The following is a 23021-nucleotide window of genomic DNA, read 5'->3' on the forward strand; positions in this document are numbered from 1 at the left end:
ATTTTGCTTAATTTGAGATTTTTGTTGTATTGTAATGCTTTGTTTGTAAAAGAAGGACTGTACTGAAGAGCAGAGAGAGAGACAATTTACAGTATTAAATTTTTATAGTATTTTCTTTCCAGCCACACTACAATGATTATTTAAAGAAAGAAGTAGATCTGGAAGATGTAATGTGTCATGGCCTGTGTATAAGAGTAAAGAATATAGTGTCTCAAAGGATGATGGAAATTTACATTCCAGAGGGGATCTGACCTGGCAAATTGTATCAGTCTATGGAGATGGATGAGTACTTCATTTTTTATCTGATGTTGGGGACAGCATAAAGATGTCTGGTCCAGATTACCCAAAGGCTCAAGCATGCCACCAAAAATGTGTTAGAACTATCATCTTAATAAATAAATAATCTAATACAAAAATGTTGATTTTCTCAGTATGGGGTCTAGCAGAATAAAAAATAATTATGTTTGTTTTAACATGAGAGTTTCCTCCTGATTAATTCACAGTTTCCTACATAATAGTTATACCAATGAGACAACATTTCTATGAAGTACAACTGTCAGGCACTATAATCCCCACTATAAAGGGGGAGGAAACAGAAATACCTCATTCATTTATCCATTTATTTGATCAAACATGATGGTACAAATATACTAGTAATGTATGCCATATCAAGTCATAAAATATTTTTTAAAATAACTGAAATAAGTCTGAATGTGGAGGTCCTATTTTTCCTAAGGACAGAAAATTTAATTTAGCCAATTCCACATGCACTTCTGTTACCCACAAATCTCTCCTGTCCCCAAATCAATTCTGGTTTAAATATAATCACTTTATCATGACTCCCCCTGTTCTTCAGAGGGTATCTTTTAAATCCTTTAGGGTGGGTTAGGGTAGGGTGAGGTGGGGAGGCAGGTGCAGGGGAGATTTCCAGTTCTCAGATGCAAACACCCTTGGCTTTGGCCTTGGAAGTTAACATTCAATTTTCCATTGTGTTTGGATCACTGACCTATGTACTCAGCTCTGTCCTTCCTTATTCTGATGTCTAGGCCTTTCAACCCTCTATAGTCCTGTCTCAGCCCCTTTGAATGGTCTTTAATGCCATAAATACTAAATCTTGGACAGGTTTGGGCATATTCCTCTGGCTCTTCATGCCCAAATATTTTATGTAAACACTAGAGGCCCAGTGCACGAATTCATGCATGGGTGGGGTCCCTTGGCCTGGCTGGCGATGGGGGCCAGTCAAGGTTGGCCGGCCAGCAGGGGGAAGGGACTGAGGGAGGCTGGCCAGCTGTAGGAGGTTGGCTGTGAAAGAGCACTGACCATCAGGGGGCAGCTCATGCGTTGAGCATCTGCTCCCTGGTGGTCAGTGTGTGTCATAGCTACCGGCTGGTCGTCTGGTCGTAACAGTCGCTTAGGCTTTTATATATATAGATTCTATTCTCTGTTAGCTTATTAGAGAGAAACCTTAGGACCTTGGTTGCTTTTCTGATTCCCTAGTCACCCTAGGGATAGAGCTTAGATCTCTGTCTTCAGATTTTTTATTTTTATTGATTTTTTAGAGAGGCAGGGAGAGGGAGAGATAGAAACATTGATGAGAGAGAAACATCAATCAGTTGCCTTCTGTACATCCCCTACTGGGGATGGAGCCTGAAACCCGGGCATGTGCCCTGACCAAGAATCAAACCTTGACCTCTTGGTGCATGGGTCAATGCTCAACCACTGAGCCTCATTAGCTGGACTCTGTCTTCAAATCTTAAAACACATATGGGGTTCTAAAATTTCTATCTCCATAGGTTCTTTCAAAAGAAGCTAATCCCAGGGACTGGAGATGGGGGAGGTACAAGGCTCTTCTTGGGGATACATGCCAATACCTCTAGAGTGAGAAAATTGGTTCCCCTGTGTTTGTGGCAGATTACATTATTGTTTTACAATTAACCCCACCACTGCCATCACCACCCTGTAAGAAACATTATAATCCAAGCTCACTGCCATGTGATTTGATGACAGAGGCAGTAGAGTTCTCCATTGACTTGGGGTTTGACCATATGAAAGGCTTTGGTGAATGGGATTTGAGTGGGCATGCCTTGACACATTGGAGAAGCATATTGCAGTCCTCACATTTCCCACAGTTCTCTGGCTCTTCCCATCTGCCATGAGAATTGTCAAGTCACATATAGCGTCTGCTTCTTTAGTCTTGGACCTGGAATAAGAAGACCCATGAGTTGCCCCATAGCATGGGATCCAAGCAAGAAATAAACCTTCATGGCCATAAGCCATTGAGATTTTAGAGTTGTTTGCTTTTACAGCAAAATGAACTAATATATTGTTTGTGGTCTAATTTCTTTTTTCTTTCAGCTCTTTAGGAGCTAAACTCATGAAGTCGATATCCCAAACCAAAATGTCTGACTTATGAACTGCTGTCACTGCGATGAGCTCCATATGTCTACTAAACAAACCTTTGAGAACTGCATTCTTCTTTCTCCCCGAGGAAGGGGAGGACATGCCCTAGCTCTCTGGGAGGAGGAAAAGACTAGAGGGCATGGAAATGTGTATGTGTGTGCATGCAGAGCTATCAGGTGGGGTGGCTCAGTTAATATTTCAGATTTTTATACTAACATATAAAATGGCATAAAACAATGAAAGATAAAATTTGAAAACTCTAAGACATGTATCCTTCCTATAGTGCAGGAGTTTATAGGGCAGATGAGTCATCATCTAGGAAGATAGGTGGGATTTGAAAATGCAGGGATGGCGGGGAGAGCCTTTTGCTGCAGATGGATCTAACTCACAAAGGCAGGTAAGTGACTGGCGTGGATGCAGCCCCATAAGTAAATGTGACTGTTCTGTTCAATGTCTAAGAGACTGATGTGCTGGGAGCCGGTCCATCCTTGCTGTTTCAAGGGACCTGGCATATATGACATACTGTTCTTAATATGTTTGCTCACCTTCTTGGCACTATGTGTTTTAACCAAGGTCACCTCTCTGAGAAAGGTTGTTTCCTCAGGTAGGGATTTTCCCCTGAAGTTAGGGAGGGAATAAAACCCCTTAACTAAGTGCCAGGCGGGTAATTAATCACTTTAACTACGAACAATCATGCTTAAGCTACATAATCTTTACTCCCTGGAATGGGGATAAGAAATGCCCTAACCTTTGCAATAGAAATTGATAGGATTGGAATCAACTGGTATAAATACAGATGTAACAAGACAACAGGACACAGAACCTAGACACAGAACCTAGACACAGAACCTACACAGAACCTAGAGACAGAGGAACTTCGCTGGAGAGAACATGGCAAAAGATCCTGGACAGAAACTGGCCACAGAACCTAGAGACAGAACCCAGCGAGAGAACCTGGCTGAAGAACCTAGAGACAGAACCTGGCTACAGAACCTGGATAGAACACGGCAAGAGAACCTGACTAGAACCTGGTGACTGAACCTGGCTGGAGAACCTGGACAGAACCTGGCTGGAGAACCTAGCGAGGGAACATGGCTACAGAACCTGGCTGGAGAACCTAGCAAGAGAACATGGACACAGAACCTGGCTGGAGATCCTAACCAGAACTTCACTGGAGATCCTGAACAGAACTTGGCTAGAGATCCTGGCTAGGCTGCTGATCAACTGAACGCTGTCTCTGTGTCATTCCTTCTTCACCGACTCCGTCCACACCTTTGGGGACCCCTGGACCTGTTGGGGTTGGACCCCAACACTGATGGGAGGTCAGGTTGGAAAGGCAAGCCCATTTGTGGTCCTAGTTAAAGGGTGTGGACTGTGAAGTGGCTAAAGACAGAAAAAGGGTGGGAGAGTAGATTTCAACAGCATTTATTTATTTTTATTTTTTAAAAAATATATTTTCATTGATTTTTGAGAGGAATGGAGAGGGAGAGATGGAAACATCAATGGTGAGAGAGAATCATTGATTGGTTGCCTCCCACACGCCCCACTGGGGATTGAGCCAGCAACCTGGGCATGTCCCCCCTGGAAATCGCACCATGACCACCTGGTTCATAGGTTGGATCTCAACCACTGAGCCACGCCAGCTGAGCTGCATTTATTTTTTTTTTAAAAAACAATGTGGCCATTTTTAATTTTGATACATAAAGTCTGTATATATAAACAGTTGGAGAATCAGTTGAGAAAAATTTTGTTTTTTATCTAGGCACCATGGATTACTCTCCCCAAATGGCCTGTGGACACTAGCTGGGTGTGTATGGTTGCTAAACACTCACTGTGTTATGAAGTCATTTCTGGAAAAGTCAATCTGGTTTGTGGGTAGTCGTACAGGATGGGGTGTTTTAGCCAAAGAAACAGCCTTCATTTCCTGCAGTAGTTTGCCTATTACTAGGGTCTTTCTCGCTATACTTAGATCTCCTTGACATTTTTACTAATGATTAAAAAATAAGCACCCAACGAAGTAAACATACTGTCACTGAACTATACACTTAAAATGATAATGGTGAATTACATTTTACCACAATAAACCCCCTCCCCATCCCCAGCAAATCTTCCTATGGGATAATTTACAAATTATTAGAATTTTAGAGCTAGAATTTCCTCAGCTTATCTCTCAGTATCAATCCTGAAGGCGTCAAAGTTGACTATGAGAACATGTGACATGCTAGCGTTAGCCAATCTCTTACTGGTTTTTCCTGTCTTGCAGACTAAGTTCCAGGGGTCAGGAGAAAGCCTTCCTATTTCTTGCCCATGCTAGTGTAGGAGATAGGGCAAGTGTGTGTGTGTGTGTGCGCGCGCGCTCATGTGTGATTGGGACCACTGAGTCCGCAGCCACGCTCCTCCTTCTCCATCCTGGGGAGACGTGCAGTTTAAAGGTTCTGTTGTTGTAGTTTAAAGGGTCCTGGACCTTTGGCAGCTTTAGCCCGCAGCCCCCAGACTGAGGGCGCAGCTGGAATGAAAGCGCTTAGCATCTCAATGACAGTAGATGAAAGATGCAAAAGCTGTGCCCGGGCTTCTGGTCTGAACCAACTTTCCAGGGTCTATGATGAGCATCGCTCAGGACCTGTTCGCTGAGACCGACGGTGGGGCATGCTCCTTCTGACTCCCGCCTTGGTTCGCCGTCCCCGCCCAGAGCTCCCGGTGCACCGGTCCACCTCTCACCCCGCGCGCCTCGGTGTCTGGAGCCGCGGCGGCCGCCGCCGCCACCGCCGCCGCCGTGCTCCGCCAGGCACATGCGCAGTGGCGACGCCGGGCCGGCGCCTTCAGTCTCCTCCTCCGCCGCCTCCCGGTTCCGCAGTCACTTCCTGCAGCTGTTTCCCTGTGGGTCCGGTTGGACTGACTTTTGAGTCAGCCCTCAGCTGCGGAGAGGGCTCGGCGGGGCCAGCTGGGAAAGTTGCGCCGCGGGAGGCGGGGTTGAGCCTGACCGGCCGGGCGCGCAGGGGAGACGGCGGCGGGCGACCCGGGCGGACGCGGCGCCCAGACTCCCGGCGCGTCCGGCGGGTTCCGGTGAGTGCGGGCAATCCGGGCGACCCCGGGAGCCGGGGCACTCGGGGTCCTGCGGGCTGCGGGCTCTCCACCTGCCCGCCGCGGGAGAGGCGTGCGCTGCATTTATTTATCGGGTTGTTTTTGAGCCTCTCACGTGCTCTGTTTGGACGAGCGGGGCGTGCAGCCGCCTGGCTCTCGCGCCGGCCCCCGCCTCGTGGGAGACCGGGATTCCATCTTTCGTGATGGCATCCTTAAGGGATCGAGGTGCGTGTGTGCGCGCTCGGGTGCCTGCATGCACGGCGGGATGGAAGGTCTATGGGGGCGATGCTGAGGCATATGTAGCTTTGACTCAAATATGCCAACGGGGCCCTAGGTTGAGGCACCGTCACTGCTGAGACTGGCGAGCGTCCGCTAGTCCACCAAGGCCTCTTCTCCCCCAGGTTCTTGCGTTCTTGTGAGGCTTCCTCATAGGATGTACCTTGCCTCCGCTGATTATTTTTCTGTTTCTCTCCCAGCCCTGGCTGCGTTCTGCTGACCTCCAAAGAATGCTCACCGCCTTTCCCTCGTATCCAGAATTCCCAATTAGAGACTTTCCTAGTTTGCGGAGGTGCCAGGAACCTGTTCCTTTATACTGTGGTCTTGCCTCCGCAGCTTTCTCCAAACAATTAAGTGGTTAGCTGTGAAACGGTCTGTGAAGAGTAGGCCCCAGTCCAATCATGAGAACTATTATGTGATCATTCATTCCCCTTCTGTAAACTGGGTCCACCGGGAAGCTTTGATTTTCTTTATTGTCCCTATACCCCCTTCCAAACCGGGACATTAACTACCATAAATCCTTCATTTATGCCACCTTAAGCGTCACATTGAATGGCTTTTATGATCTGAGGAATATTTTATTTACATCAGCCATCAAGTTGGTTTCTTTTAATCGCATGCAGTAGGTTAATGGATCTGAGTCACATTGCTTTGGTCTCTCTGTAACCCACCATTCATGCTTTCACCGAAGGCTTGATTGTATTTCTTTTAGATTTATACTTTATGCTAATTTTCATTTGCCATTGTAGTAACACTTGATGTAATTGTCATGCATTCTCTTTGGAAGTTGACATTATCATTTTGATTGTTGACTATTACAAGGAATAATTTTGGTTAAATAATAGCTATTCTTTAAACCTTATAAAGATAAAATGCGATAATGGGTAAGTCTGCTAGTATACTTGCTGAGCATTTAATTCCGGAGATTTTATCAGCTCTGGAAACAGGTCTCTTGTACTTCTGTGCTTTGAGAAGGGCCTTTGATGGAAATCTGTAGGCAACTAGGGGAGACTTGTGCCCAAATTTCCTCAAGTGGGCGTGAGCTTCTATAAAACTAGTCCAGGCATGTCTAAACAATTTATAGCATTTGCTTTTCTGTTTATTTTGCTGATTTTTTTTATCCAGATGTTTTGACACCCTCCTTCACCATTTCTCTTCTGAACTGGCAACTTGTTTGTGGCAATTTGGTATTACCGTGTCTCTGTACACGTAGTATGTGTAGTCTTTTAACATCATGAATTATAATTAGGTAGTTAACCTTTTTGAAAAAGAGGTCTTTGTCTCCTTAGTTTTCCTTTTAAAAATGCCCATATATCTTATCTTTGCTTTCTAAATGTCTTTCCTTGATTTCATTAAGAGGGATAATATGATTCTAGAGAACCTGACTTGTTAAGTGTTCTAAATCTATATTGCTTTTCTTTTTTTTTGCTAATCCTTACCCGAGGATATTTTTCCATTGATTATTTTTAGAGATAATGGGAGGGAGGGGGAGAGACTGAGAGAAACACCCGATGTCAGAAAGACATCGATTGATTGCCTCCTGCAGGCACCCAGGCGGGGGCTGGGGATTGAGCTTGCAGCCAAGGTACATGCCCTTGACCAGAATCGAACCCGGGACCCTTCAGTCTGTGGGCTGACACTGTATCCACTGAACAAACCAGCCAGGACTGTATTGCCTTTCTTTATGTTCCCAGAGATATGGACAGCATATTTCTGCTTAAGAATAAAATAACATTATTGTTTTTTTTAAATGTTATGATTAATGAGAAATATTGTTAAATACTATGACTAATAATTTATGTACTTTGCTCCTAAGTACATTCTTTCCCCATTGCATTGATATTCTTTGCTGCTCCAAGACCCTGACTTTAGTAAAAGGTTGTTACTTGATTGCAGTTTCCACATGTGCATACTTATTAAATACGCTAATGGAGACTTTTTAACTTTTCGAAACTTAGTTAATTTTCGTAGATCTGTCATTGTCATAAAATGTACACATTTCTATTGCAGCTGGCAAATTTCAGCAGTTTAAATTAGCCATATTCCAAGAAAGGAGATTTTTAATAATAATGAGAGAGTGGAAGGAATAGTGAATTTTGAAATAGAGATTTTTAATTTGGGTTAGAATCATGGAAACTCAAAGTGTATACTGTAGTTTATTTTGAGATACTCAGGATTAGAAGGTGCCATCTGGGTAGGAGGCAAGAGAGATCATGGATAAAATGGAAGAGGGATTGGAACATATTGAGCCTTTACTGAAGGAAACAGAATAGAGTCTATCAGTCATTTAATAAGAAGGGGAAAAGAAAACGGAAAGACTGGGGAACTGGAATTATATTGGGGCTGTGGTAGTGTGATCCATTACTTCATTGCACCTTTACTTGATGCATTATTTTGTGCAGGTAATTTACCTATAGAGGGAGAGAAAATATTCTCAGAGGGGATTCATGAATATAGTCTAAGGCTATATGAAGTGAGGTCCTAAATTCAAGGGCCTACAGAAGCAGGCAAGTAACATGAGTACAGGCAGCAGGCTGAGTGGGGGCTGAGGTGGCCTGGAGAAGGCAGGCGTGGCTGCCAGGGACACTACACTTTCAGCACTAAGTAGCTGTTGTTGCCCAGGTAGGACCATGTGCCAAGTGTTGCCAAATTGTCCTTTTATCAAAAGAAGCCACTGCCCTAACCAGTGTGGCTCACAGTTGATTGGAGCGTCATCTTGTGCACCGTAGGGTGGTGGGTTGGATTCCCAGTCAGGGCACACACCCAGGTTGTGGGTTTAATCCTTCTTGGGGGCCGTTGGGTGGCAATCCACCGATGTTCCTCCCTCACATCAATGTTTCTCTCTCCCTCTCCATTCCTCTCAAAAAAAAAGAAAGAAAAATAAGAGAGAGAAGCCATGAGTATCTTGATTTGTTGATGACTAATTCATTTTAAAAAATGAAAGCAAAACAAAACGGTGTATATTCCAAGCAGAGCATATCTGTGGCTGCATGCCCTACAGGCTGTCTGCAACCTCTGCTGCGAGGAATCATTGGCTCAACTCTTCAAGTATTAGTAGTTGGTCAGAAGGTACACTTTTCCCCCCAGAAGGTACACTTTTATTTATTTTTGTCACATGGTAACTCCGAGTTATTCCTAGAGTTCCTTGATATTTTAGCTAGTTCTAGAGATGTGTTAAGGACTCTTTATTTCATAATTTTTTTATATGTAATTTGGATGAAAGACTAGTTTGGATGGAAAGTAGACATTTGCTCAGGTTCTTCGCTGGTGGAATTTTGTCTATGCATGATTATCAAGAGTGTTTAAGTGTAAGTGTGCCTGAGGGAAGGGGTCTGGACTAGGTGACCTTTGATGTCCATATCAGCCATGTGATTTTTAGATTTAATTAGTCATGGATGCAGTGCTATTAATATTCAAGGGCCAGAGGGACCGCAGTTGGCCCTGTGCCAAGCAAAGCCAAGCCAGATCTATAAACCTGTTTTCAGTGGAAGAGCATTGTGTCAGTGGGGACTAACAGAAGGGAAGTCTGCTAGATGAGGCCAAGTCCCGGAGAAGGGTTAGAGAAGTAGAGGAAGGGGTCAGGTGGTGTGGTCCTTTACGTGTCCTAGCGCTGATGTCACGTTTTTAAGTGAGTATGCTTTTTGCTTTTGCTTCAGGTTTGGAGACGTAACTTCTCCGCGCGCGCATCGGATTATGCCCAAGGCTTTTCTACCCAATGATCCTCTTGCAACACGCCGGGCTGCCTCTGCCTAAGCGGCCCTCATCCTCTCCTCCTATGTCAGTGGCCGCCAGGTCTACAGGGACCTTGCAGCATCCACCGCAGAGGCCTTTCGTGCAGGAGGCTTCCTTACCGCTGGCAGGGGAAGAAGAGTTACCAAAGGCAGGGGAGCAGGACCCTACCCTGGAGGATCTGTGTAAGCCCCTTTACTGCAAACTCTGCAATGTCACCTTGAACTCAGCGCAGCAAGCCCAGGCGCATTATCAGGTAAGGGAAGAAAAGAAAATCCGGCATTCAGTGGGCGAGCATTTGAGGGCTGTGCCCACTTCAGAGTTAATCAAGGTGGCTTAGTGAACAACTAAGTATTAGCTTGTTTGACTAAAAGTATAACGTTCCCACTTTGAAAGAAAGCATAGTTTTTTCATAAAATGGGGCCTTAGCCTCCTATACGTAGCAGTGTGGTGTTTGATAGCTTACCTGTTGTAAGCAAATGTGCACCATGCCGTCTCTGTTGGTGAACAAACCTGTGATCCCAGGGAGAACAAGTATTTGTTATCAGTGGTCGGCAAACTGCGGCTCGCGAGGCACATGCGGCTCCTTGGCCCCTTGAGTGTGGCTCTTCCACAAAATACCGGCTCTTCCACAAAATACCGACTTCTGCGCACGGGCCATGAAGTTTTAATCGCACTGTATGTGCGCGCCCACACGTGGTATTTTGTGGAAGAGCCACACTCCAGGGGCCAAAGAGCCGCATGTGGCTCGCGAGCCGCGGTTTGCCGAGCACAGTGTTACATGATGTACCAAACTCAATTTGTGTCAAAATTGCTTGGAAGAATTCATCTTATAAAGACTCCCTTCCAGCTAGTACAATTTGCATTGGTTCAAGCTTATCTCTATGAATCGTATGCTTTTCCCTTTAACCCCTGACTCTTCTTATAAATCCTATCCCTGCTGAGGACAACACAGGTATCATCTGTAGTGAGGATAAAATGACGTTTGAGTATTGAGCCTCACCTTTCATTTATAAGAAGCATACTCTGATTTCCTTTAGCCTGTCAGTGTGAACTGATAATCATTTCTAAGACTTAAAGCTTTCACCTCCGTGTAGCATAGCTAGTGGAAAAGACGGTTTTAAAGGACAAATAGAAAATTAAATTTAGGCTAGAAACACAGGTTACAATATCTCTTTCTATTCTAGATTGTTACCTGTTTAAAATAATACAATTTCCTTTATTGGAGAAAAGAGACCTGAGGCAATTGAGGCCAAATGCCACTGAATGGAAAGATGTCTTCTGGGCCATCACTGATTTGACTGTTTGTTCTCTCCATGAATATTTGCAGTAATAAGTCCATCTGGTAGAAAGATGACTTACACAGGCATTTTTTTCCTGTCGTGCCACTATAACTTTTTCCAACTTCAAGTTTTTTTACTCTGTTTCGTTTACTTCGTTTTGTTTTGATCCTAAAGACTGATGATTGTGTCACCTTGTGACTGCATCACTGTTTTGATGGTGTGTTGTTTTCTCAGGTATAATATGTTGCTTCCCTGGAGTTATTTTTGTTTGGGTTTGTTTTTCCCTCAGGTGCAGAGTGTTGAGTAAATTAGATTTCTCAGATCTCGGCACATGTCATCATTGGTTCATAAAGGCATCTTCTGGTTTTATTATTATAATAGAGGCCCAGTGCACAACATTCATGCACCGGGATGGGGGGAGGTCCCTCAGCCCTGCCTATGCCCTCTCGCAGTCCGGGACCCCTCTGGGGATGTCTGCCAAGGGGTCCTTAGCGTTGCCGTGGAGGTGGGAGAGGCTCCCGCCACCGCCACTGCACTCACCAGCTGTGAGCCCGGCTTCTAGCGCACTGACCACTAGGGGGCAGCTCCCGTGTTGAGCATCTGCCTCCTGGTGGTCAGTGCGCGTCATAGCGACCGGTCGTTCCACCGTTAGGTCGATTTGCATATTAGGGTTTTATTATATAGGACTTTTTCCCCTTGCCCCAATCCCCGCTCTCATTCCCTCTGTGTACCAGTTCCCACCACCTTGATTTGATACAGGGTCTTCCTTTGCCTGTTTTATCATTCAAGTGGAGTCTGTTAGGATGATCCATCTAAAACTTAAAATTCAGTGTTAGTTTTCCTCTTCATTCATTCTGGGGGAATGTTCAGTTTTATAGCCTAAGACTTACTTTGAAAAATCAAACCTGGGTTTTAAACTTTTGAATTTTAGCTGTAAAAGTCCCTACTAAATCATTAACTTGGAAGCAAAACCCAAGTCTTGAAAGAAGACTTGTTCACTTTTATGAGGGAAAACTCTTGGACAGTGTGTAATTTAACCTGTGTGCATGGATTATACCTATACCTCCTGCCTTTTCCCCCCTCCTAATATCATTTTGTATCTCTATAGACAGTAATGGATGCTTCTGGTTATGCATAGAGTTCAGTTTGAGCAGGGTCATTGAATTATAAGGTTTAAAGTTGATAAACAGAATCAGCATTTAATCAGTTTTTTTTAAAAGTAAGTCTGTATTTGTGTAGTGTGCTCTGAACTTTTTAGTTGACAACATTAGTGATTATATGTAATTGCAGCTCTGTCAGTCATACAGTGAATACATAAATTAGAAAACATAAGAAGAAGGAAGTATAATTTTGGTAAATTTCTCAATAATCAGAATTATTAAGTAGAAAAGTTGGAAGAGAAAGGACAGACTATCACAGGGGACAATTTAAGCAGCCAAGAACTAGAGTTAACATAGAGTAAAGAAGTAGCAAGTGGGTCTTAAGAAAGTAGAATCTAATAGAAAATGAAAAGTTTGGGTGTAATACTAGCATGTTTCTAAGAGTGTAGAAGCAAAGATTTGAAAGAAACCAATGTTATTGGTATTTCTTAAAGAGGGAAATATTTTTTAGAGAGACAAGGCGCAAGCAGTTAATATATAAAAGTACAGAGCAATTTCATTAGGAGAGCAGAGAAGAAAGCTAATCTTAGAAGTGAGATCTGGATTTCAATAAGACAGAAATGCTCAAGACGAGAGAATGTGGATCAAAGAGAATCAGAATATTAAACAGAGCATGGGTGAATCAACATAGAAGGAAAGCATAGAAATGTTAGCTGGAAAGATGCGTCAAAGGCTACACAAAGGGTATGACAAACTGGCAGTGATTCTTAAAGGTCCCGTTTAACATTTCTTGTAATACTGGTTTGGTGGTGATGAACTCCTTCAGCTTTTTCTTGTCTGGGAAGCTGTTAATCTGTGCTTTGATTCTAAATGATAGTTTTGGTGGGAAGAGTAATTTTGGTTGTAGGTCCTTGCTTTTCATCACTTTGGATATTTTGTGCCATTCCCTTCTGTCCTGTAAAGTTGCTGCTGAGAAATCAGTTGACAGTCTCCTGAGAGCTCCCTTGTAGGTAACTAACTGCTTTTCTTTTCTTTTTTCTTTTTATTGCTTAAAGTATTACTAAGAGTATTTTCTTTTTGCTGCCCTTAGGATTCTCTCTTTGTCTTTAAACGTTGACATTTTATTTATAGTGTGTCTTGGTGTGGACCTCTTTGAGTTTCTTTTTTTTTTTTTTAATATATTTTATTGATTTTTTACAGAGAGGAAGGGAGAGAGATAGAGAGTTAGAAACATCGATGAGAGAGAAACATCGATCAGCTGCCTCCTGCACACTCCCTACTGGGGATGTGCCCGCAACCCAGGTACATGCCCTTGACCAGAATCGAACCTGGGACCTTTTAGTCCGCAGGCCGACGCTCTATCCACTGAGCCAAACCGGTTTCGGCATGAGTTTCTTGTTTGGGACACTCTGTGCTTCCTGGACTTTTGTGTCTATTTCCTTTACCAAATCAGGGAAGTTTTCTGTCATTATTTTTAAAAATAAGATTTCAATTTCTTGTTGTCTCTATTCTCCTTCTGGTACCCCTTTGATTTGAATGTTGTTACACTTGATGGTGTCCCAGAGGTCACATAAAGTATCTTCATTTTTTGGATTCTTTTTTCTTTTCTTCTTATTGGATGTTTTCTGCTATCTTGCCTTCCAAATATCTGATTTGATCCTCTGCGCCTTCTAATCGGCTGTTGATTCCATCTAATGTATACTTCGTTTCAGTTGTTGTATTCTTCATTTCTGACTAGCTCTTTTAAGAAGCAGAAAAAAAAATATGAATAAGAAAATATCACAAAAAAAAGAATTCTCACTAACAAAGGCCCACACATAATAAAAGCACTTGATTAACCAACACTAAAGCTAGTGCAAAGGTTAAAAGGTCAAAAATGTAGGAAGATAATGTGTAATTACAACAGTAAATTAAGGGATATTCAAAACATACTAGTAGTATACACAAAAGAAGTAAAAAATAATGACAAAAACATAAATATGGAATAAGTAAAAATGGTAGTGATTATGGAATGTATTTGAATTTAACAACCATCAACTTAAAATAGACTGCTATAAGCATAGCATGGTACATATGAATCACATGGTAACCACAAAGCAAACATCCACAAGAGATATACAAGGAATCCAGACACAATACTACTGAAAGCCATCAACATACAAAAGAACAGTGTAAGATAATAGGAGAGGAATAGCGAAGAACCACAGAAACAATTAAAACAGCCTGGCTGGTATGACTCAGTGTTGAGCATCGACCTAGGAACCAAGAGGTCCCTGATTTGATTCCTGGTCAGGGCACATGCCCGGGTTGCAGGCTTAATCCTCAGTAGGGGTCATATATGAGGCAGCCAATCAATATTTCTCTCTCATCGATGTTTCTGTCTCTCTATCCCTCTCCCTTCCTCTCTCTCTAAAATCAATAAAAATGAAAAATAAAAAACAATTAAAACAATAAAATGGCAGTAACTACATACCTATCTATAATTTCTTTATATATAAATGGATTAAATGTTCCAGTCAAAAGACAAATGGATAAAGAAGATGTGGTATATGGAATATTAGCCATGAAAAAGAATCAAGTCTTACTATTTGTGACAACATGGACCTAGAAGGTAAAGGTCAGGGGAAATAAAGTCAGACAGAGAAAGACAAGTACTGTACAATTTCACTTATATGTGGAATCTAAAACAAACAAAACAAAACAAATTCATAGATACAGAGAACAAGCTTATGGTTGCCAGATGGGTGGGCAGGGTTGGGGAGCTGGGTGGTAAAGGTGAAGGGATTAAGAAGTACAAATTGGCAGTTACAAAATAGTCATGGGGATGTTAAGTACAGCATAGAGAACATAATAATATTGTAATAATTATACATGGTGTCAGGTGAGTATAAGACTTATCTGGGGGAACACTTTGTAAGGTATATAGATGTCTAACCACTGTGTTATACACCTGAAACTAATATTATAAAATGTCAACTGTAATTTAAAAATAAGAAAATCAACTGGAAAAATAAACAGGCGGTGATTAAAAAAGACTACTAAAGGCAAGAGTAAGACCAACGAGTAAGGCTTACCAGAACCTGGAATAGGCAGAATGGCAATGCTTGTGGACTAATAGAATAAGGTGGGTTGATGAGATGATGAAAGTGAAGTTTTATTTCCACTTTAAAAACCTTCTTTGTAATTTTTAATATAGAGTTGTTCCAAGACTGCAATTCATTATTTCAGTTATGTGTGAGATGAAAGGGGTCAGTGGTGGTAGCCTGTTTAATACGCCAGGCATACATCACTGTGATTTGGGATGTGCTAAATCACTGTGATCACATTACCCAAAACATTCTAGTTAGTTGATGCCACTGTTGAAATCACAAAGTTTCAAATTGCCCAGGAATTTGTAAACAATCCGCAGTCTGGTTTGAACAGTGTTACACTAAAGTCCGGATTGTATCGTGTTCCAGTAACAGTGGAAACTGCTCAATAAGTACTTCCCCTGAAGCTCACCACCATCTCTCCCTGGCATGCTGGTGTTCCCCGGCTGGGGCTGCCTTAGCAGTACCCATGTGTGTCTGTCATCACCACAGATTTAGTTTTATTTCCAGAACTTTTTAAACCGGTCAGTCTGCTTCAAAATACCCTTAGCTGTCCTTTTCTTTTTAATAAGGTTACCTATTTTTGCAGTCCCAAAATTATGGCTTTAGTTATATCTTAATTTAAAATAAAACCTTTGGAGGAAACACATGTCTTTATTATATTAAAATCTGTAGGCTCCAGATTACTTAAGGCAGGTCTGGTATGGAGTAACACAACACTTTCAGCAGCGTAAATACATAGACAAAGAACCACTTTAGACTGGAAGGTCATTAACAAAAATTTTAAGAAAGCAAAAAGCATGGGTAAATTTTGCTAAGGCATCTGCAGTTTAAAAGAAAGCCAGCCAATTTCTCTGCTAATTTGCATATTCATTTCAAAAAGTACTAGTTACTCAAAGTACATTTCTAAAATTTGTCATAAACATCGACTTCTATTTGTAATGTTTGGTAGCCAAATGACCTATTGTTTTAGGTTAATTAGAAAGAAAGAACACAGTTAAAAAAGTAGTTCTAGCGTTATGGTGCTGAGTGTAGTGCTCATAATTCATAATTCAGAGAGTGTAATTAGATGTTACCCCCAAATTTAAAGTACTGATTTTGGCACATACATATTTTAACGTTGATAACTCAGGTTTAGGTGGCATGCTCTGCAACTTTGATCTCACCTAGTTTTTATGTTTTAAAATTTCTCCTATCTGATTGTTCTCTAAATGAACTTCCAGAGGACTGAGATGGTCAAAATATACTTCATTCGGGGACAGAAGCTCTCTGTGACCATGTTGTTAGCTGGTCTCACCAGCCTCCTGCCTGCCATCCCAGTCCACCCCTACCTCGTTTCTTATTTCTAAATAATAGCTATCCTTTCTTCCAGACAAGGGTGATTTGTACTCTGTACTCTTATTTCATCATCTGTCATCACTTTTCCACCTTGATCAAATTAAAAGCAGGCTTAAGCTTTTTTCTATATACATAAAATAGCAACAGCAACCTTCCCTTTCCTTTTAGTGTCTCTTGTTAGCTTCCTCTCTCTTCTTCCCTCCCATCCTTAGAGTTCTGCCGGGTATAATTGTCCTCTGTGGGTCTTCATTTCCCTTTCATTCCCCAGCCCACTGCACTCCGGTTTCCATTCCAGTATTCTAATGAAATGGCCCCTTCTAGCCAAATCTAGCTCTTTTTCACTTGACCTCTTTGTAGCATTTGCCACTGGTAATTTGCCTCCTTACAATTCTTATTTCACTCAAAATAACACCTGTAGATCAAAGCACTTCTAATGAAAAGCTGTAATCATGTCCTTTCCCTTTCTCACCCATCCCCTACCTTTTCTTCCCTAGTCTCCTTTCTACCTCCCATCTTGGGTTGACTGTAGTGTTAGTTTGACACTGTCAAGGTTGATCACATTTTTATTTGATAAATTAAATTTTTCTTGCTCTGTTGGTAGGTTGATTCCAATTGTTGAACATCCACGTTCAGCTTTTGTATTAATATCAGTAGGGAGATACTGTTCACTATGAAGCCGTTTCCTTCTCTGTGTTTCCAATGTTATGATTCTGTTAAATGAAAATGTTCACAGTCCAGCTTGAGCCACACACTAGCCAGAAAAAGGACCAGGTGCTAGGGGTAAGCAGTCTACACCACTTGTAGCAGGGCTCGATGGAGGAGACAGTGTGACCACCATTCTGGGTTTGAAGGGGCTGTGTCACACAATGAATTTGGGGAAGAAAAATGTCAGTTGAATTTACACTGGCTGTAGATAAAGGGGGCGGGAGAGGGTGAAGTGGGGCTAGTTCTGGGATAAGTACGTAGACCATAAGGAAGAGTGTTTGCTCTTTTTGGGTTGGTGGTAGGCAAGTCTGTAAAGTTCACATGTAAGCAAGAAGCCGAGGTACCTAGTGGTTGGTGGTGCCTGGCTGTCCTCTTTAAATAATTGTGGAAATAGCCACCAGGATGTTAATTCTAATTTTCAGCATGCACTCAGAAATGTAAGTCGTCTTGTGTGGGTTTTAGCCTACAGCTATTAACTGATTGGCCTTTCCTCTCTTCTTTCCACCCACTGACCTGCTGTAATTTAAATTAAGGCATCATAGAATTTTTTTTCTTGTCAATTTCATGCTCCTTGAAAGAGATGTTCAGATGGATAATCCTTTCTTGAATGCCACCAGTTGCTCAAAATCTATTTTGGTTTACTTCCTATGTGGATTATAACTTGGAAATAGTCTTTTTTTTTTCTTGAGTTTCTGATACTTTTTTAAAAATAGGGAGAAGAATCTTATGCCTTTTTTAGAGTTTAATGTGAAGGAGAGTTTATTAGTGAAGCAGTGAGACAGAGAGTGGCTAGACCACAGACAGAGTAGTTGAATCTTATGCCTTTTTAAAAAACCATTTACTAGCTTTATGATATATATATTTTTTATTGCTTACAATCCATTTCATTTGTCGTCATGAAACCCACTGATTTTCTGTTCTTATTTGGACTAGTTTCACATTTGGATTATGACTTGTGTAGCTTTCTGTATTTCCCAGAGTTTGTCATTGCCTTTCTTTTTTTTCCTTTTTGTTCTTACACAATGTATCATTACCATATCCTCATTTTCCCCTTCAACTCTCAATCACACTGTCTATTGTGTGGAATGCCCTTTTATTGTCAGTCTTCCTACTTGCTCCATTTTCAGTTGGTTGCCCTCTGATTTGCTGCATGGCTCTCAATTTTGGACTTGTCTTCCTTGCTCTCTCACTTGGGCTACTATTTTCTAAATATACTTGTATGTGGTTTTTTTAAAAATCTTATTTTGTTTGAGTACATCTTTACATTACAGGGGAAGAAAGAATAAATATAAATGTATTACAACACATTTCTTTAAAAATAAAATGAGGGAGTACTTGGGAAATAAATTTTTCTGAGCCCGTGTATATCTGAAATGTTTGCATTGTGCCTTTATATTTGATAAATTTGTGGGTGACCTACTTTAATTTTGGTTCTTTCTTTCTTTCTTTCTTTCTTTCTTTCTTTTTTCTGGGAGCTTTTAGTCTCTCCTTTTTATCCTTGTTACCTTGGATTTCACAGTGATAGATGTGTCTAGGTCTGGATCTTCTTTCATTCGTCCTGGTTAGAGTTAGTAGATCCTGTCAGTTTGCGCACTCCTCTTTCTCTTGAGCTCTGGGGAATTTCCTTTGATACTGTTTCTTCAATAATATTCTTCTCTATATTTTCTCTCTTTTTCCAGGTAATTCTATTAGGCCTATCTTGGACTAGCAGGGTGGATTCTTTATATTGCTTATCTCTTCTCTCTTTTATCATTCCGTGATTTCTTTTTTTTAGATTTTCTGAAAGGTATTCTAGAATTCTAACCCTGTATTGATTTTTAAAAATTTTGGACAATCACATCTTTAATATTAAAGAATCTCTTGATTTCTTGTTGTTACATTTTCTAGCATCTGTTTTATAGGATATTAGGTATGATCATGAAATCATGGGCTTGGGGGTCAGATTGTAGTTTTACTACTTATTAGATGTATAATATTGGAAATATCTCTTAGCTTCTCTATGCCGCATGAAAAGATGGTGACGATAATGAGTTAGTATGTGTAAGACATTGAGAACAGAATGTTCTGGTGCCTGAGATAACCCTTAAGACAGTTGAGTTGTCCTGGGGTCGGGTGGAGCATGATGGCATGGGCTCTGGAGCCAGATTGTCCCCAGCTCTGCCTTCTACTTGTGCTTTTGGGCAAGTTTTGTTTTATTGACTTTTTAGTTTGAGTAACTTTTAACTTACAAAGTAGTTCCAAAAATAGTACAAAAAATTCATGCAGGCCCTCATACCGATTCCCCAAATGTTAGTATGCAATTATCAAAATCAGGAAATTAACACTGAAAACAATATTATGTAATCTACAGACTATTTACATTTCACCAGTTACCTACTGATGTCCTTTTTCTGGTTCCAGGGATCCAAACCAGGATGAAATTTTGTATGTAGTTGTTATATCTCCTTTAATCAGGACAGGTTTAATTTTTCTTTCCTTTTTATGTTCTGAGTTTTTTTATGATTAAATTTAGGTTATGTGTGTGAGTTTCCTCCCAAAATACCGCAGCAGTTATATTTATTGTGTCCTTCCCAATGCATCATATCAGGAGGGACATATGTGTATATTTTGTATCACTGGTGCTGTTGACTTTGATCACTGGGTGAGGGGTGCCTGCCAGGGTTCTCCTTTGTAAAGTTACCATTTTTTTGTCTTGTGCTTAGTAAGTGTCATATGGGGAGATACTTTAAGACTATGAAGATGTTTTATTTCTCATCATATTTTTACTCAGTGATTTTAGCATTTATTGACTGATGCTATTCTAACTTTCCATCTTTTCTTAATGTTTACCTTCTTTGATAGTGAGAAATATGGGTTTATCCACAAAACACTCTAAGGCACCCTCCCTTCCTCTGTCCTGCTCTCCCTCTCTCTCTCCCTCCCTCAGTTCACATCAATATCCCTGTGAAAAACAAACCTACCAACCAGATATCTGGTAAACTTTTTGGACAATTTTAGACAAATTTGGACAGTTATATTTTTAAATATTAGTTCTGCTTGATTGTTTTGTTTTACTTCTTCAGAGACTCCAGTTTTACATAAATTATTCCTTCTTTACTTGTCTTTTATATCCTCTCTGACCCTTTAAATTTTTTCTTGATATTTTTATTTTTCTGATTCTTTTTTGTTTTTCTTCTATGACTGTTATTACATTTTCATCTATGTTTACTCTCCTCTGGTGCTTGTGTTTATTCCTTATTTTTTGATATGATTATCTTACTCTTCTTCCTGAGTTTAATTACCCTTCTTTTAATTTTCACTATGTTTTGCCTGTTTTTCTTTGTACATTTTGAATATCTGATTCAAAGTGATTTTTTTAAAAAAAATATATTTTATTGGTTTTTTACAGAGAGGAAGGGAGAGGGATAGAGTTAGAAACATCGATGAGAGAGAAACATCGATCAGCTGTCTCCTGCACACCTCCTACTGGGGATGTGCCCACAACCAAGGTACATGCCCTTGACTGGAATCGAACCTGGGACCCTTCAGTCTGCAGGCCGACGCTCTATCCACTGAGCCAAACCAGTTAGAGCGAAAGTGATTTTTAATATACCCCAATTCTTGTTTGAATATATTTAATTCAATTTGGAGTGTTTTCTTAATGGTTTTCTTCTATTTTATGTTTTTTTTGGGGGGGGGTTGGGTTTCATTTGCTCAGATGTGTCGATTTTTTTTGTAGTGATTTTATGTAGACTTGATTAGTTTTCATGTGTTCATTGTGGATTTTGGGTGGCTTATGAGATCCTTAACTCATTGGAAATCTCTTCTGTCACTGCAGCAAATCCAGTTCCTTAATAACTTAATGTGTGTGTGTGTGTGTGTTTTCAAGGGAGGGTTTATATGTCCTCTGATTTTTGTTTTTGCCGGGGTCCAACCCCAGCAGGTCCAGGGGTCCCCAAAGGTGTAGACGGAGTCGGCGAAGAAGGAAGGACACAGAGACAGCGTTCAGTTGATCAGCAGCCTAGCCAGGATCTCTAGCCAGGATCTCCAGCCAAGTTCTGGTCTGGATCTCCAGAGAGGTTCTGCTGTTTATTGTCTTGTTACATCCGTATTTATACCAGTTGATTTTAATCCTGTCAATTTCTATTACAAAGGTTAGGGCGTTTCTTATCTCCATTCCAGGGAGTAAAGATTATGTAGCTTAAGCATGACTGTTTGTAGTGATTAACTACCCGCCTGGCACTTAGTTAAGGAGTTTCATCCCCTCCCTGACTTCAGGGGAAAATTCCTACCTGGGGAAACAACCTTTCTAGGAGAGGCATCCCCTCCCTGACTTCAGGGAAAAATTCCTACCTGGGGAAACAACCTTTCTTGGAGAGGTGACCTTGGTTAAAACACACAGCGCTATGGGGAGCAAACATATTAAGAACAGTATGCTATATACGCCAGGTCCCTTGAAACATATGCTGTGCAGATGTTTCTTTCCTGCAGCGACTGTGTCAAGCAGCAAAGATGGACCGGCTCCCGGCAAATTCCCCCTTTTTTATTTTTTAAATGATAGCACATGCAAATCAGTGGCCACCTCTCAGATTGGGCCGTTTAAAACTCGGAAGAAGACTGGCAAGCAATGACAGTGAGCATAACTATAAACATAGTGGATGGAGTGCACAAGGAGCCCCATTCCTGTAGAAGGTTGCCGGCCTCTTCAGTCAAGGGATTACAGCTGTCCTCAAGTTGTTGGTTTGATTGTCTTTGTTGGTCTGGCTAGCGGGCGGCATCACTGGCGACGGGCTTCCTGAAGCGTCAGCGAGTTGAAGGGTTGCATCAAAGGGTCCATCAGGGTCATGGTTGATGGTGGTGTTGGTGTCCGAGGAGGAGTAAGCTGTTCCCTCTGGGTCAGCTGATATGGAAGATGGAGGGTAGTAGAAAAAGAAGAGAAAGCAAAAGAACTACAAGGCATGGAAGTGTTTAGAAAAAAGAGGGAGAAGAAAGGGAAGAAGGCAGCATCCTGACACAGCCCTTTCCTTCAGCTGCCCCTTTCCCTGTGGTCCAAGGTAGAAATGGGAAACAAGTCCTGTTGCAGTGAGAGGGCAGCTGCTGTCAGCCAGTCTCTGTCTTTACCTGGGTCCCGATCTGAGCTGGGCATGGGAAGCAGGAAGCAGCCATGGGGACAGGAGACCTTCCTCAGAAGGGCCGAGTGTTCAAGCCCCTGCACCATTGGGGAGGGGGGTCTGTGCCCCACCTTTGTTGCACCCCAAGTTTTCTCCTACTGGCCCCCGACTGTGCCTGTCTTAGGTTGCCCCACCCTGTGGAGTCTTACCCGTCGTTGACTACCAGCCATCTCTGGGCCAAGTAGGGTGATGTGAGGTTCAGTTTTGTCTCCTTGATAGCCTATGTCCCTCTGGCCTCCATGCCCAGCAACTGCCTTGGGATCCCCTTGCCTGCTGGAGGGGCTCTGGCATTGATCATAGGGAACTCAGGTTTCTTCTCTAGAGAGGGCCCAGCTTACGCCATTGGGCCAGAGACAGATCCATGGTACCAGCCACCATGCGGCTTCAACCTCAGCATGAACAGAGAGCTCAGGCAACAGCTATGGGCAATTGGATTGTAAGAAGAGGGTCCCTCTTGTCACAAGGGTAAGAGGGGCCAATACAGGACAAAGGAGAGTCCTGGAACAGGGCTTTCTCAGCCCAGGATGTCAGGCTCTTGGCCCAAGACAACTCCATGTATGGGGCATATACCAAACACCCCTAGTCACGGCATAAAAGGGAGATGCCCTTCCTGGAACAGTAGGGTAGGGAGATTCTAGAAAAGGCTGTGTTCAGGAAAGAAGGAGAAAGGCCAAAGAACCAGCAAACAAGTAGTTAGATTTTAAAAAAAGGAAAAAGGAAAGGAGATGTGGGGCAAAGCTGGGACATGTGGAAAGACAAAACGGAGGCACATGTGATCCTCCCAATGGACAGATTGTTCCAGCTCAGGTCTGCACATCTGCTGCAGACGGGCACTGGTCAGGTGTGCTATGATGAGGCAGAGATGGTGGG

At 42.0% G+C, this 23021-nt stretch overlaps 1 protein-coding gene across 3 annotated transcripts in view; it reads left to right on the forward strand.

Moving 5' to 3' along the window:
- Positions 1-5242: 5242 nt before the first annotated feature.
- The window catches only part of ZMAT3 (zinc finger matrin-type 3), a 36886-nt gene continuing 19107 nt past the window's right edge, over positions 5243-23021 (forward strand). The window contains exons 1-2 of one of the 3 annotated variants that reach the window (XM_036349417.1): positions 5243-5463; positions 9414-9742. In XM_036349417.1, the coding sequence (XP_036205310.1) occupies positions 9473-9742 (270 nt within the window). In that variant the 5' untranslated portion in view covers positions 5243-5463; positions 9414-9472. Of the gene's footprint in view, positions 5464-5492; positions 5707-9413; positions 9743-23021 lie in introns of those variants that run through there. The other 2 variants (XM_036349414.1, XM_036349415.1) reach the window with 2 other exon arrangements.

Source organism: Myotis myotis, unplaced genomic scaffold, assembly GCF_014108235.1.
Source record: "Myotis myotis isolate mMyoMyo1 unplaced genomic scaffold, mMyoMyo1.p scaffold_m19_p_2, whole genome shotgun sequence".
Taxonomy (NCBI): domain Eukaryota; kingdom Metazoa; phylum Chordata; class Mammalia; order Chiroptera; family Vespertilionidae; genus Myotis; species Myotis myotis.